Genomic DNA, 14,030 nt, shown 5'->3' with positions numbered 1-14,030 from the left:
GAATTCAGCTCAGTTATACAACAGAGCACAGAGATTACTCGGCAGCATTAGCCGCTCTCCAAAGCCTTTCAGAATGCGGGGATATTAGGGGCTTATTCTGTTGGCGAGGAAAAGCCGGTCAGTGAGTGTATTTCTTCCCACTCAGGTAACAGTCCGACTGTCAGCTCTTCTACCGCTATATGCAGGGCCCGGGGTAAAGATTAGTTGCCTGCGATAAATCCTCGCTACCGCGGGCAACTAATCTCCCCGGAATCCCTTCCCACCGGCAATAATGTGGATCACCAGTGGGAAGGCAATGGGCATTGCTTCGTTTTTCCAAAGTCGCCTTAAGTTTGAAATTGCCTATTGCCTTCCCATTCCCATGCCTTCCTATTATTGCCAGTGGTAAGGGATTTCAGGGAGATTAGTCGCCTGCAGTAGTAAAGTAACTTCCATCTCATATATACACCTATAGTAACTTCCATCTCATATATACACCTATAGTAACTTCCATCTCATATATACACCTATAGTAACTTCCATCTCATATATACACCTATAGTAACTTCCATCTCATATATACACCTATAGTAACTTCCATCTCATATATACACCTATAGTAACTTCCATCTCATATATACACCTATAGTAACTTCCATCTCATATATACACCTATAGTAACTTCCATCTCATATATACACCTATAGTAACTTCCATCTCATATATACACCTATAGTAACTTCCATCTCATATATACACCTATAGTAACTTCCATCTCATATATACACCTATAGTAACTTCCATCTCATATACACCTATAGTAACTTCCATCTCATATACATCTCATATATACACCTATAGTAACTTCCATCTCATATATACACCTATAGTAACTTCCATCTCATATCTACACCTATAGTAACTTCCATCATGTATATACACCTATAGTAACTTCCATCTCCTATATACACCTATAGTAACTTCCATCTCATATATACACCTATAGTAACTTCCATCATGTATATACACCTATAGTAACTTCCATCTCATATATACACCTATAGTAACTTCCATCTCATATATACACCTATAGTAACTTCCATCATGTATATACACCTATAGTAACTTCCATCTCCTATATACACCTATAGTAACTTCCATCTCATATATACACCTATAGTAACTTCCATCATGTATATACACCTATAGTAACTTCCATCTCATATATACACCTATAGTAACTTCCATCTCATATATACACCTATAGTAACTTCCATCTCATATATACACCTATAGTAACTTCCATCTCATATATACACCTATAGTAACTTCCATCTCATATATACACCTATAGTAACTTCCATCTCATATATACACCTATAGTAACTTCCATCTCATATATACACCTATAGTAACTTCCATCTCATATATACACCTATAGTAACTTCCATCATGTATATACACCTATAGTAACTTTCATATCATATTATACCCCTAGGGGCATATTTATTAACATTGGAGGCAAACCAATTAGATTGGTTGCTATGGGCAACATCACTGGTGATTTTGGCTTACACACTATAATAAATACACCCCTAAAGTAACTTCCATAGCATTTTATAAAATTTATCAAAATTTCAATTATGGTTGAAACACTTGAATATCCGATATTTTTTAGTACAAAAAACCTGAAAACTCGATTGTAAAATGTCGGCATCTAAACGTTTGTAAACTCCAAACTGATCCTTCTTTCCTTTGAAACGTTTGGATTTTTTACACTGGTTTTTGTGCCACAATTAAAAAAAGTTGTGGTTTTCATGCAACAAGTTGAACAATTCCGGATTTCCGTGACTTTAACAATAAGATGTTGAATTTGCTGATTTGCAGTATAAATACTGAGTGACCGGGCGCGTTTTGTATTCCGTGTCTGCCGGTACCACTGGGCCCCTGCCCAGCCCCGCCCCTGCCCCGCCCCTGCCCCGCCCCACGAGCCAGCTGCTGAGATGCCTACATACAATACTTTAACCGCTTCCTCTCTATTTGCCCCGGCAGTTTGCCCAGTATGCGGAAATCGTTAACTTCACGCTACCCGATGGCACCAGTCGGAGTGGGCAGATCCTGGAGGTTTCAGGTTCTAAGGCCATTGTGCAGGTAAGGGTACCCTAATACTATTACGCAGCCCCCCCTTATACTGCTTTTCCTTCAACTCGGTCAGATCATCCATAAAGTGCTAGTGAAGCCACCTTGCCTTACTATACACACAATCCAACTAAGCCACCTTGCCTTACTATACACACAATCCAACTAAGCCACCTTGCCTTACTATACACACAATCCAACTAAGCCACCTTACCTTACTATACAAACAATCCAACTAAGCCACCTTGCCTTACTATACACACAATCCAACTAAGCCACCTTGCCTTACTATACACACAATCCAACTAAGCCACCTTGCCTTACTATACACACAATCCAACTAAGCCACCTTGCCTTACTATACACACAATCCAACTAAGCCACCTTGCCTTACTATACACCCAATCCAACTAAGCCACCTTGCCTTACTATACACACAATCCAACTAAGCCACCTTGCCTTACTATACACCCAATCCAACTAAGCCACCTTGCCTTACTATACACCCAATCCAACTAAGCCACCTTGCCTTACTATACACACAATCCAACTAAGCCACCTTGCCTTACTATACACACAATCCAACTAAGCCACCTTGCTTACTATACACCCAATCCAACTAAGCCACCTTGCCTTACTATACACACAATCCAACTAAGCCACCTTACCTTACTATACACACAATCCAACTAAGCCACCTTGCCTTACTATACACACAATCCAACTAAGCCACCTTGCCTTACTATACACACAATCCAACTAAGCCACCTTGCCTTACTATACACACAATCCAACTAAGCCACCTTACCTTACTATACACACAATCCAACTAAGCCACCTTGCCTTACTATACACACAATCCAACTAAGCCACCTTGCCTTACTATACACACAATCCAACTGTTAAGGTGGCCATACACTGTAAGATCAGCTAGTTTGGCAAGTGAGCGGATCTTCTCCCCAGTATGCCCACCTATCGGGCTCTAGGGCCAAATGATTGGATTAAAATGGGGGGTATAGGGGCCTGCATAAACGATCCTATGTGGTCCTCTATCCGACGGAAAAATCCCAATGGAGATCTGACCAATTTTAGGTCAGATGTCAGTCGGAGAGGCCCGTCGTTGGTGCCCATACACAGGCAGATAAGCTGCCCAATCTGTCTAAAGGACCCGTGTATGGGCACCTTTACGCAAGGGTGACCAACATGGAGATTATTGCTTAGGCCGCTATCTCATCCCTTTAAGGGCGAAGACACACTGAGCTACTTAGTAGCAGCTACTTTATCATGGCTACTAAACACCAGAGATACCCTGCCATAGACAGTACTGAGAATTGCCTCTGAAGAGGTAGCCAGCCCAAATGACCTGCCAAGAACGCCCCCCCCCTGGCAATTGGCCGACCGTCTCTTGGTTAATCCCAATGAGACCTTTCCAGGGCCCTGCTAATCCCATTAGAGAGTCAGCCTCAGAGCCGAGCCAGAAGCCGCAGTCCTTTATCAGTTTCTGCCACAGAACGGCCTCTGTGCGGCTACATTCCCCACACACGGATCTAATTAAACCCAAGGGCCGGGGGGGGGGGGGTTAATCAGCACTAATGGTGTCAGATATTAAACATATATAAACTGTTGGCTCTGGGGTTACACTGACACCCATTATAGTGACTGGGAAAGAAATATGGCTTCCACCCCGCCCCCAGCACCCCTAGGCCACACCTCTACTTTTCCAATAGGGGCCAATCAGAACTTAGAGCTGAGTGTCAGTATAGTACAGTTAGAGGTTACTGGGGTTGCCAGCTGGTTTGTCCCCCCCATCCCAGATTCCTTTCTGCCCCACCTGGGGCATACCTACCAGGGGAGTAGAGCAAAGTACACAACTCTGCTGGGGCCCTGGCATTCCCAGTACCCAGAGGCACAAACAGCCCCCCCAGCCCAATAAATAGTGACTGTCTGTGGCACCTTACAGCCCCCCTGGCATTCCCAGTACCCAGAGGCACAAACAGCCCCCCCAGCCCATAAATAGTGACTGTCTGTGGCACCTTACAGCCCCCCTGGCATTCCCAGTACCCAGAGGCACAAACCCCCAGCCCAATAAATAGTGACTGTCTGTGGCACCTTACAGCCCCCCTGGCATTCCCAGTACCCAGAGGCACAAACAGCCCCCCCAGCCCAATAAATAGTGACTGTCTGTGGCACCTTACAGCCCCCCTGGCATTCCCAGTACCCAGAGGCACAAACAGCCCCCCCAGCCCAATAAATAGTGACTGTCTGTGGCACCTTACAGCCCCCTGGCATTCCCAGTACCCAGAGGCACAAACAGCCCCCCCAGCCCAATAAATAGTGACTGTCTGTGGCACCTTACAGCCCCCCTGGCATTCCCAGTACCCAGAGGCACAAACAGCCCCCCCAGCCCAATAAATAGTGACTGTCTGTGGCACCTTACAGCCCCCCTGGCATTCCCAGTACCCAGAGGCACAAACAGCCCCCCCAGCCCAATAAATAGTGACTGTCTGTGGCACCTTACAGCCCCCCTGGCATTCCCAGTACCCAGAGGCACAAAACAGCCCCCCCAGCCCAATAAATAGTGACTGTCTGTGGCACCTTACAGCCCCCCTGGCATTCCCATACCCAGAGGCACAAACAGCCCCCCCAGCCCAATATATAGTGACTGTCTGTGGCACCTTACAGCCCCCCTGGCATTCCCATTACCCAGAGGCACAAACAGCCCCCCCAGCCCAATATATAGGTGACTGTCTGTGGCACCTTACAGCCCCCCTGGCATTCCCAGTACCCAGAGGCACAAACAAGCCCCCCAGCCCAATAAATAGTGACTGTCTGTGGCCACCTTACAGCCCCCCTGGCATTCCCAGTACCCAGAGGCACAAACAGCCCCCCCCCAGGCCCCAATAAATAGTGACTGTCTGTGGCACCGTTACAGCCCCCCTGGCATTCCCAGTACCCAGAGGCACAAAACAGCCCCCCCAGCCCAATAAATAGTGACTGTCTGTGGCACCTTACAGCCCCCCTGGCATTCCCAGTACCCAGAGGCACAAACAGCCCCCCCAGCCCAATAAATAGTGACTGTCTGTGGCACCTTACAGCCCCCCTGGCATTCCCAGTACCCAGAGGCACAAACAGCCCCCCCAGCCCAATAAATAGTGACTGTCTGTGGCACCTTACAGCCCCCCTGGCATTCCCAGTACCCAGAGGCACAAACAGCCCCCCCCCCCAGCCCAATAAATAGTGACTGTCTGTGGCACCTTACAGCCCCCCTGGCATTCCCAGTACCCAGAGGCACAAACAGCCCCCCCCCAGCCCAATAAATAGTGACTGTCTGTGGCACCTTACAGCCCCCCTGGCATTCCCAGTACCCAGAGGCACAAACAGCCCCCCCAGCCCAATAAATAGTGACTGTCTGTGGCACCTTACAGCCCCTCTGGCATTTGCCAGTACCCACAGATTGCCAGTCTGGGCCTGGGCGGAATCCAATGAAGCCCATTGAGCCTGGCAGCGTTCATGTCAACATGGCACTAGGGGCCCTTAATAATACTGGCACCAAGGGCAATCCTACTGGTTATTGCGCTGGGGCAAATTTGCACTTATGGGGGTCGTTCCCAATGGCCGAGCTCTGGAATCCTGGGCCGGAACCCCCTCACTGTTATAGACTCATTTACTAACTGCCAATGGGGGGGCAAAGTATAAGAAGTGGCGCAAATCTGCGTGTAGTGTTCGCCCTAATGGCTATAGGGGGCACATTGCGTCCATTTTGCCCGAGCGTAGTAAATGGGGGCCTGGGTATATAGTTATTCATTCCCTACCAGACAGAGAGGAAGAGGTTAAATAATGGTTAACCCTTGCGCGGCGGAGGGTGCATAGTAGTAAAGAGCCGTGTCCCCCCCCCCCGCACCCCCAGCCTAAATCCCTGAACATTAGGCTTTGCATTGGCCCCCGCCGCGCCTCCTCTAATCCCCACTAATTGCCACTAATTGGGCTCTTGCCCCGGTCCCGGCAGGTGTTTGAAGGCACATCTGGGATCGATGCCAAGAAAACAACCTGCGAATTCACGGGAGACATTCTGCGGACACCTGTCTCAGAGGACATGCTGGGTACGTGGGCCGGGGGGGGCGGGGGGAACAGAGAGTTAATGGGCTGCCCGGTGCATTAATGAACAGCGAGAGCTTAATCTGACTGCGGGGAAGGCCAAATGCCGCACAGCCAGGGAGGGACTGTGTCTGTGCGACTAAATCTGCGCATCTGGCCCGGGGGCGTGGCCTTCTGGCACTAGGAATTCACTTGCGCTCTGCAGAGCAGTTTGGGATAAAAGGGGGGGGGGGGGCTTGTCCAGTTACATAGGGGGCTTGTCCAGTTACATAGGGGGGGCTTGTCCAGTTACATGGGGGGGCTTGTCCAGTTACATAGGGGGGGCTTGTCCAGTTACATAGGGGGGCTTGTCCAGTTACATAGGGGGGGCTTGTCCAGTTACATAGGGGGGCTTGTCCAGTTACATAGGGGGGGCTTGTCCAGTTACATAGGGGGGCTTGTCCAGTTACATAGGGGGGGCTTGTCCAGTTACATTGGGGGCTTGTCCAGTTTACATGGGGGGGCTTGTCCAGTTACATAGGGGGGCTTGTCCAGTTACATGGGGGGGGCTTGTCCAGTTACATAGGGGGGGCTTGTCCAGTTACATAGGGGGGGCTTGTCCAGTTACATAGGGGGGGCTTGTCCAGTTACATAGGGGGCTTGTCCAGTTACATGGGGGGCTTGTCCATTACATAGGGGGGCTTGTCCAGTTACATAGGGGGGCTTGTCCAGTTACATAGGGGGCTTGTCCAGTTACATAGGGGGGGCTTGTCCAGTTACATGGGGGGGCTTGTCCAGTTACATAGGGGGGCTTGTCCAGTTACATGGGGGGGGCTTGTCCAGTTACATAGGGGGGCTTGTCCAGTTACATAGGGGGGCTTGTCCAGTTACATAGGGGGGGCTTGTCCAGTTACATGGGGGGCTTGTCCAGTTACATAGGGGGGCTTGTCCAGTTACATAGGGGGGCTTGTCCAGTTACATAGGGGGGGCTTGTCCAGTTACATGGGGGGGCTTGTCCAGTTACATAGGGGGGCTTGTCCAGTTACATTGGGGGGCTTGTTCATTTAAATAGGGGGGCTTGCCAGTTATATAGGGGACACTCAATAGCAGGTTTGAGGGTAGGACAGAAAGGGAATTTGCCCTGTGCCCCAATTAACAGAAGGACCCCATGGGGCAACATAGATGAAGAACGTGCAAGGGACATGTATTACCAATTGATATCTACCCAGTGGAAGCTTCAGGCATGCTATGACTGGGCAATTCTGGGAGCTGTAGTTCAACAACACCTGGAGGTTTGCAGGTTGGACATCACTGGCGGTACCAGCTTTGCTACAACGTTGGAACAAAATGGGGCATGAAGTGCCATAAATAATAATAAGCTATAAGGTGCCTCATCTTGGTGCCATGTTAATGCGGCCATACATAGCTTGCCAGATAAGGCTGCCTACATGCTGGGCCAATTGGGCCGATCCGATTGTTGGCCCTGTTTAGATGCCCATAGACCAAAAGAGCCACTGTTTGGTGAAGTTGCCAAATGAGCAGATCTTTTCCCCACATACAATATGAGGTTAATCGGATTGTTTGTGCCTCAGGCCAACAGCTATGGGAATGCAGTCTGTCGGGCAGCGATGGCGTAAAGACCCGATGCAATGCTTGCCCCAAAGGATTTTTAGATCTGCCCACGTTGGAGGACCCCATTCATGGGCAAATAAGCTGCCAACTCGGTCAGAAATGAGGAATCGGCAGAGTAAAACTGCCCATGTATGGCCATCATAAGCAATATGTCCTGCAAGGGGAGCAGGATTGCTCAGTAGCTCCACCTGCTGGGGATGGAAGAACACTGCAATGATAAGGAATCAATAATAGCTATTCAGTGCCCCTTTACCAACCTACCCCATCCACAAACTCTCTTCTAATCATTTTGAACTTAAACTTCAAATAAACTCACCCAGACACCCAGAAACCCTATCCTTCAAACCTCTTACTTGTTGCTATGTGCACTGACCATAGCAACCAGCTGTATAAATTCCAAACTGGAGATCCTAAAACAGCACTTTTACACCTCCACCGACACCTGGGCACAGGTAGTTTTCCAGGTATCCCAGTGGGCCAGTCCACATGGCAGATCTATTGATTCAGGAGTGAATGGCTACATTTGGGAAGAAATGCCCCTCCCCGTTTAATTAAGATGTTAACTTCATGAAAACCTTCAAAATAAAAATTAACAGAGAAAAAAAGATGAAAAAATAAAAAAAAAACCCAATTAATTCCCCATTTGTTATTCCCCTTGTGCAGCAGCTAAGAGCCTCTCTAAATAAAGTGAATTATAGGTCGGTGGGAGGCGGCTAATTAGGCTTGGAAGTCTGAAATGCAGAAGATTATTTCCCTTCCTGGCAGCACTCTCTAGTTACCGGAGGGCAGCGGCGTCTGTTGTACGTGTGACTCTGGTTAGGGTGCCACCCTTGGGTGCCTGATTATAAACCAAAACATTTTATTAAATAATAACTCATATAGCTTCCCTGTATTAAGGAGGGACCCTGCTTAACCTGCGCTATATGCCCCCCTTGGGCAAAATCTGATTAAACATGTGCAATGCTGGCAAGGAAAGGGTGTGTGAGACTGTAAGCCAAGCATGGCAAATCTGCCTTTAAGCTACTGCTGAAGCTGCGTCGCTGAGGGATGTCTAGGGAAGCTGTTAGTTGTAGTTCAGCAAGAGCCTGAGAACTTGAATAAAGTGGAGTCTAATTTTGTCATATGACTTGATCATATTCCTTAAATCCAGGGGTCGCAGGGGGTGATGAATTAGAGTTATAAATATAAGCTAAACTTATTTTGATGTTGCTGCACAATATAGATACCGGCACGGGCAGCAGCGGCCAGAGATGCACCCCACTAGGTGTCGCTGGGGGGCAGGGGGTACACCCACAGCTATTTAGCACATGGGGAATCCACTGTTTGACCAATGGAAACTGACAGTAGATATTTAAAACAACCAAACCTGCGCCAGTGTATAGGTGCCCCTTCAATTCTATAGTTACAATGTTATTAATTTCAAACGCATTAACTTTCACCCGTTAAACAAAATTGTGATAAAAAAATGATTATTATAACAAGTGCACTAATAAATTCCTGCAATAGTGAGCGGCCTTCCTCCACCTGATCCCAATTAAGACACATTAATATAAATCCCCAAAGAGTTGGCGCTCCTCTCGTGTCAAAGTAACAAATATTTGGGTTTTAAAGAAAATTCCGTGTTATTAAATCCATGCTGCAGCAAATTCATCAGTAAAACGCATCAATATAAAATATGGCTGTGCATTACTCAATACATATATATACAGATCAAATAAAATATTTATATTATTATTTCTATTTATTTTATACTATTGGGAACAATTTTCAACTAAGTGCCCTCAATATATAGGTTTAAACAAGTCTCCCTTTGGTGATTATCATGTTTATAATTACAATAAATACCCTGTTCCCCCTTAAGTAACAGGCCCCTAATATTAGATACGACATTCTCTGTCTTATTTAAACTAATGTCTGTGTCTGAGCTATTAGGTTTCCCACAACTTGATGTACTTAGTTTATATTAACCATTACTTGTATTATTATTTTATTTGATCTGTATATATATATATATGTATTGAGTAATTCACAGCCATATTTTATATAGATGCATTTTATTGATGAATTTGTTGTAGCATGGATTTAATAAAATGAAACTGACAGTAGGGCAAGGTGATTAGCATTAGGCAGTTGGGTAAGATGGTGACAGATGGGCAAAATGTGTTGAGGTTGATAAGAAAAAATGTGCTTTTAAAGCAGTCAAGTTAGCTGGGACTCTCATCAGGTACAAGGAAGCAAATAAAGCTATCGGGCAGCTAAAATAGAGATGGAAAGGGGTATTGCAGCTAGGAGTAACAGGAATGACAGTAGGGCAAGATGGCGACTGGGGCCCCAAGAAGGTGACAGTAGGGCAAGATGGCGACTGGGGCCCCAAGAAGGTGACAGTAGGGCAAGATGGTGACTGGGGACCCAAGAAGGTGACTGTAGGGCAAGATGGTGACTGGGGCCCCAAGAAGGTGACAGTAGGGCAAGATGGCGACTGGGGCCCCAAGAAGGTGACAGTAGGGCAAGATGGCAACTGGGGCCCCAAGAAGGTGACAGTAGGGCAAGATGGCGACTGGGGACCCAAGAAGGTGACAGTAGGGCAAGATGGCGACTGGGGCCCCAAGAAGGTGACAGTAGGGCAAGATGGCGACTGGGGCCCCAAGAATGTGACAGTAGGGCAAGATGGCGACTGGGGCCCCAAGAAGGTGACAATAGGGCAAGATGGCGACTGGGGCCCCAAGAACGTGATAGTAGGGCAAGATGGCGACTGGGGCCCCAAGAAAGTGACAGTAGGGCAAGATGGCGACTGGGGCCCCAAGAAGGTGACAGTAGGGCAAGATGGCGACTGGGGCCCCAAGAAGGTGACAGTAGGGCAAGATGGCGACTGGGGCCCCAAGAAGATGATAGTAGGGCAAGACGGCGACTGGGGCCCCAAGAAGGTGACAGTAGGGCAAGATGGTGACTGGGGCCCCAAGAAGGTGACAGTAGGGCAAGATGGCGACTGGGGCCCCAAGAAAGTGACAGTAGGGCAAGATGGCGACTGGGGTCCCAAGAAGGTGACAGTAGGGCAAGATGGCGCCTGGGGCCCCAAGAAGGTGACAGTAGGGCAAGATGGCGACTGGGGCCCCAAGAAGGTGACAGTAGGGCAAGATGGCGACTGGGGCCCCAAGAAGGTGACAGTAGGGCAAGATGGCGACTGGGGCCCCAAGAAGGTGACAGTAGGGCAAGATGGCGACTGGGGTCCCAAGAAGGCGACAGTAGGGCAAGATGGCGACTGGCGCCCCAAGAAGGTGACAGTAGGGCAAGATGGCGACTGGGGACCCAAGAAGGTGACTGTAGGGCAAGATGGCGACTGGGGCCCCAAGAAGGTGACAGTAGGGCAAGATGGCGACTGGGGCCCCAAGAAGGTGACAGTAGGGCAAGATGGCGACTGGGGCCCCAAGAAGGTGACAGTAGGGCAAGATGGTGACTGGGGCCACAAGAAGGTGACAGTAGGGCAAGATGGTGACTGGGGCCCCAAGAAGGTGACAGTAGGGCAAGATGGCGACTGGGGACCCAAGAAGGTGACTGTAGGGCAAGATGGTGACTGGGGCCCCAAGAAGGTGACAGTAGGGCAAGATGGCGACTGAGGCCCCAAGAAGGTGACAGTAGGGCAAGATGGCGAATGGGGCCCCAAGAAGGTGACAATAGGGCAAGATGGCGACTGGGGCCCCAAGAACGTGATAGTAGGGCAAGATGGCGACTGGGGCCCCAAGAAAGTGACAGTAGGGCAAGATGGTGACTGGGGCCCCAAGAAGGTGACAGTAGGGCAAGATTGCGACTGGGGCCCCAAGAAGGTGACAGTAGGGCAAGATGGCGACTGGGGCCCCAAGAAGATGACAGTAGGGCAAGATGGCGACTGGGGCCCCAAGAAGGTGACAGTAGGGCAAGATGGCGACTGGGGCCCTAAAGACTGCAATCATTATATAGAGATTGCAGTTCCCTTCCAGCAGACTATTCAGTAACAATATAAAATAAGGGGGGAGGTGGAATAGCTGGGTTGAAGCCACCAGTTGTGCTCTCTGACCCCATCTGTTGGCCATTGCTCGCTAGTACAATCAGCCTCCCACTAAGATACTGTGATTTTGATGTAAACGTCCAGCTCTGCCAGACTGGGGAAATCATTATGGCAACTCCCTCTAAAAAGTGTAACTGCAAAGAGAGACACTTACAACCAGTCCCCAAAACATAGGTGGCTGTGGTCTCAGTCTAAAGAGCTTGCACTCTAGCAATGAGCCCTTCCAGTGAGACAAAGCTGTGTCCATGGCTTTGTAATGAGGTTCTAATGTGAATGTGGGTTTTATGTGTTTTTATTAAAAACTTCACAAGAAAGAATTAACATAACTGAGACCGACATGCCAGCCAATAATTTCAACTTACAACCAAAATTCACCCCGAAGAGGAATTGTGTGGATAACAACCTCCCTGCCAAATTAGCAGCTCGCCCCCTGCTGTTAGCAGAATGAATTACATACTGAGTTCTATATCCCTACAGTGATCACCTGTCCCTATAACCAGCGCTTATTGCTCTGCCTTACTCTAGCCCCACCTACAGTCACAGGGCAGTAAAACAAGGGCATCTCTAAAGCTTTTTTTTTTGCCTAATGATTGCCATCTGATTAACAGGCCTGTAGGTGGAGTGACTTCTACTATATTGTTTCAGGAGTCAGAACAGAAAGGGACAGATAGTTCTTTCAATAGCAATTACATTTGCAAATAACTTTATAACCATGGAGGAATCCATGCCCACATGGGCAGACCCTAAATCCTTCTATTTGGGGGGTTCATGTTTATGTGCGACAGTGACAGGGGGACATGGCAGGGAGGTACCAGCCCAGCTCCCGTGGCTACTGACCTTTCATGCTCACTGAATCTCCCATTGGAAGTGGCCGGGAGTGTGATGTGCTGTGACAGTAAAGCAGTGACAGACCTGGGATAACCCAACCGGCCAGTGACGCGGGGGGGTGGGGGCAGATCCCTGATGCAGAGCCTAGTGGCTTCTTAGTCACGCAACCCAAACTGATTCACTCTGTTAGTGTATTTATAACCATATCCCTCAGACTGTTGTTGAACTGCAACTCCCAGTACCCCCAGTTACCCAGTGGCGTTTTTTTAAATGGCAGCGATTTTTGCTGCCCACGCGATTTCCTTCTCCACAGGCTGAAAATGGCTGGGAATTGCGTCTCCGCTCCCTTGAATAATAATTGCTACGCCAGGCATGTGAGCTGATGATCATTCAAGCGAATGAAAGGGCAAAATTATTCTGTGTATTCTAAGAAATGGGGCTCATTCAGAATGCAGAGCTGATTTGCACGGCCTAGTAAATCAGTAGTAAACTGAATGGAATATCACGGGGTTGTGGCTTCTGTGCCTTTAAAACAAACCGGTTGATTATGTGCGAATTGCGTGAAATTATGCAATTAAAAAGGGGAGGGGCTATGTAAGATCAGGGAGGAGCTAGGTAAGATCAGGGTGAACTTAGAGCTGAGAGGGGTGTGGCTTAAGAAAATGGATGATTTTGGAATGTCATGAAATAACGCAATCACTCCTCATTTCATTTCAGGGCGTGTGTTTAACGGTTCTGGGAAACCAATTGACAAAGGCCCCACCGTAATGGCGGAAGATTATTTAGATATCAACGGTAAGGGAAAAAAACTTCAATGGGTTGTTCGCCGTAATTTAACTTTTGGTATAGTGTAGAGAGGGCTATTCTGAGACTATTTGCAACTGGTTGCTAGGGTATGTTTTAACCTAGCAACCAGGCAGTGGTTTGAAAGAGAGACAGGAATATGGACAGGCGTAATAGCAAGATAAGTAATAAAAGGTAACACTAACAATACAATTGTAGCCTTTTAAAAGAATAGTTTTTTGGTTCCTGGGATCAGTGACCCCCATTTAAAAGCTGGAAAGAGCTATGGGCAAGCTTAGGGGGCTGTTCCTACTGGATTGTGCTGATCACAGGAAAATATCTGTGCTACCATAATTTCATGGTACAGGTATGGAACCCATTATCCAGAATGCTCGGGACCAAGGGTATTCCGGATAAGGGGTCTTTCCGTAATTTGGATCTCCATACCTAAAGTTTGCTAAAAAATCAATAAAACATTAATTAACCCCAATAGGATTGTTTTGCATCCAATAAGGATTAATTATATCTTAGTTGGGATCAATTACAAGGTATT

General features: G+C 47.9%; 1 protein-coding gene across 1 annotated transcript in view; it reads left to right on the top strand.

Moving 5' to 3' along the window:
• atp6v1b1 (ATPase H+ transporting V1 subunit B1) overlaps positions 1 to 14,030 on the top strand; it is a 40,460-nt gene that overhangs the window by 18,540 nt on the left and 7,890 nt on the right. The window contains 3 exon segments of the mRNA NM_001114262.1: positions 2,032 to 2,130; positions 6,125 to 6,218; positions 13,412 to 13,489. Coding sequence (NP_001107734.1) covers positions 2,032 to 2,130; positions 6,125 to 6,218; positions 13,412 to 13,489 — 271 coding nt within the window.

The sequence above is a fragment of the Xenopus tropicalis genome, chromosome 1, assembly GCF_000004195.4.
Source record: "Xenopus tropicalis strain Nigerian chromosome 1, UCB_Xtro_10.0, whole genome shotgun sequence".
In the NCBI taxonomy this organism is placed as follows: domain Eukaryota; kingdom Metazoa; phylum Chordata; class Amphibia; order Anura; family Pipidae; genus Xenopus; species Xenopus tropicalis.
The sequence above is the reverse complement of the archived record's forward strand: the minus strand, read 5'-3'. Positions and strand labels throughout refer to the sequence as shown.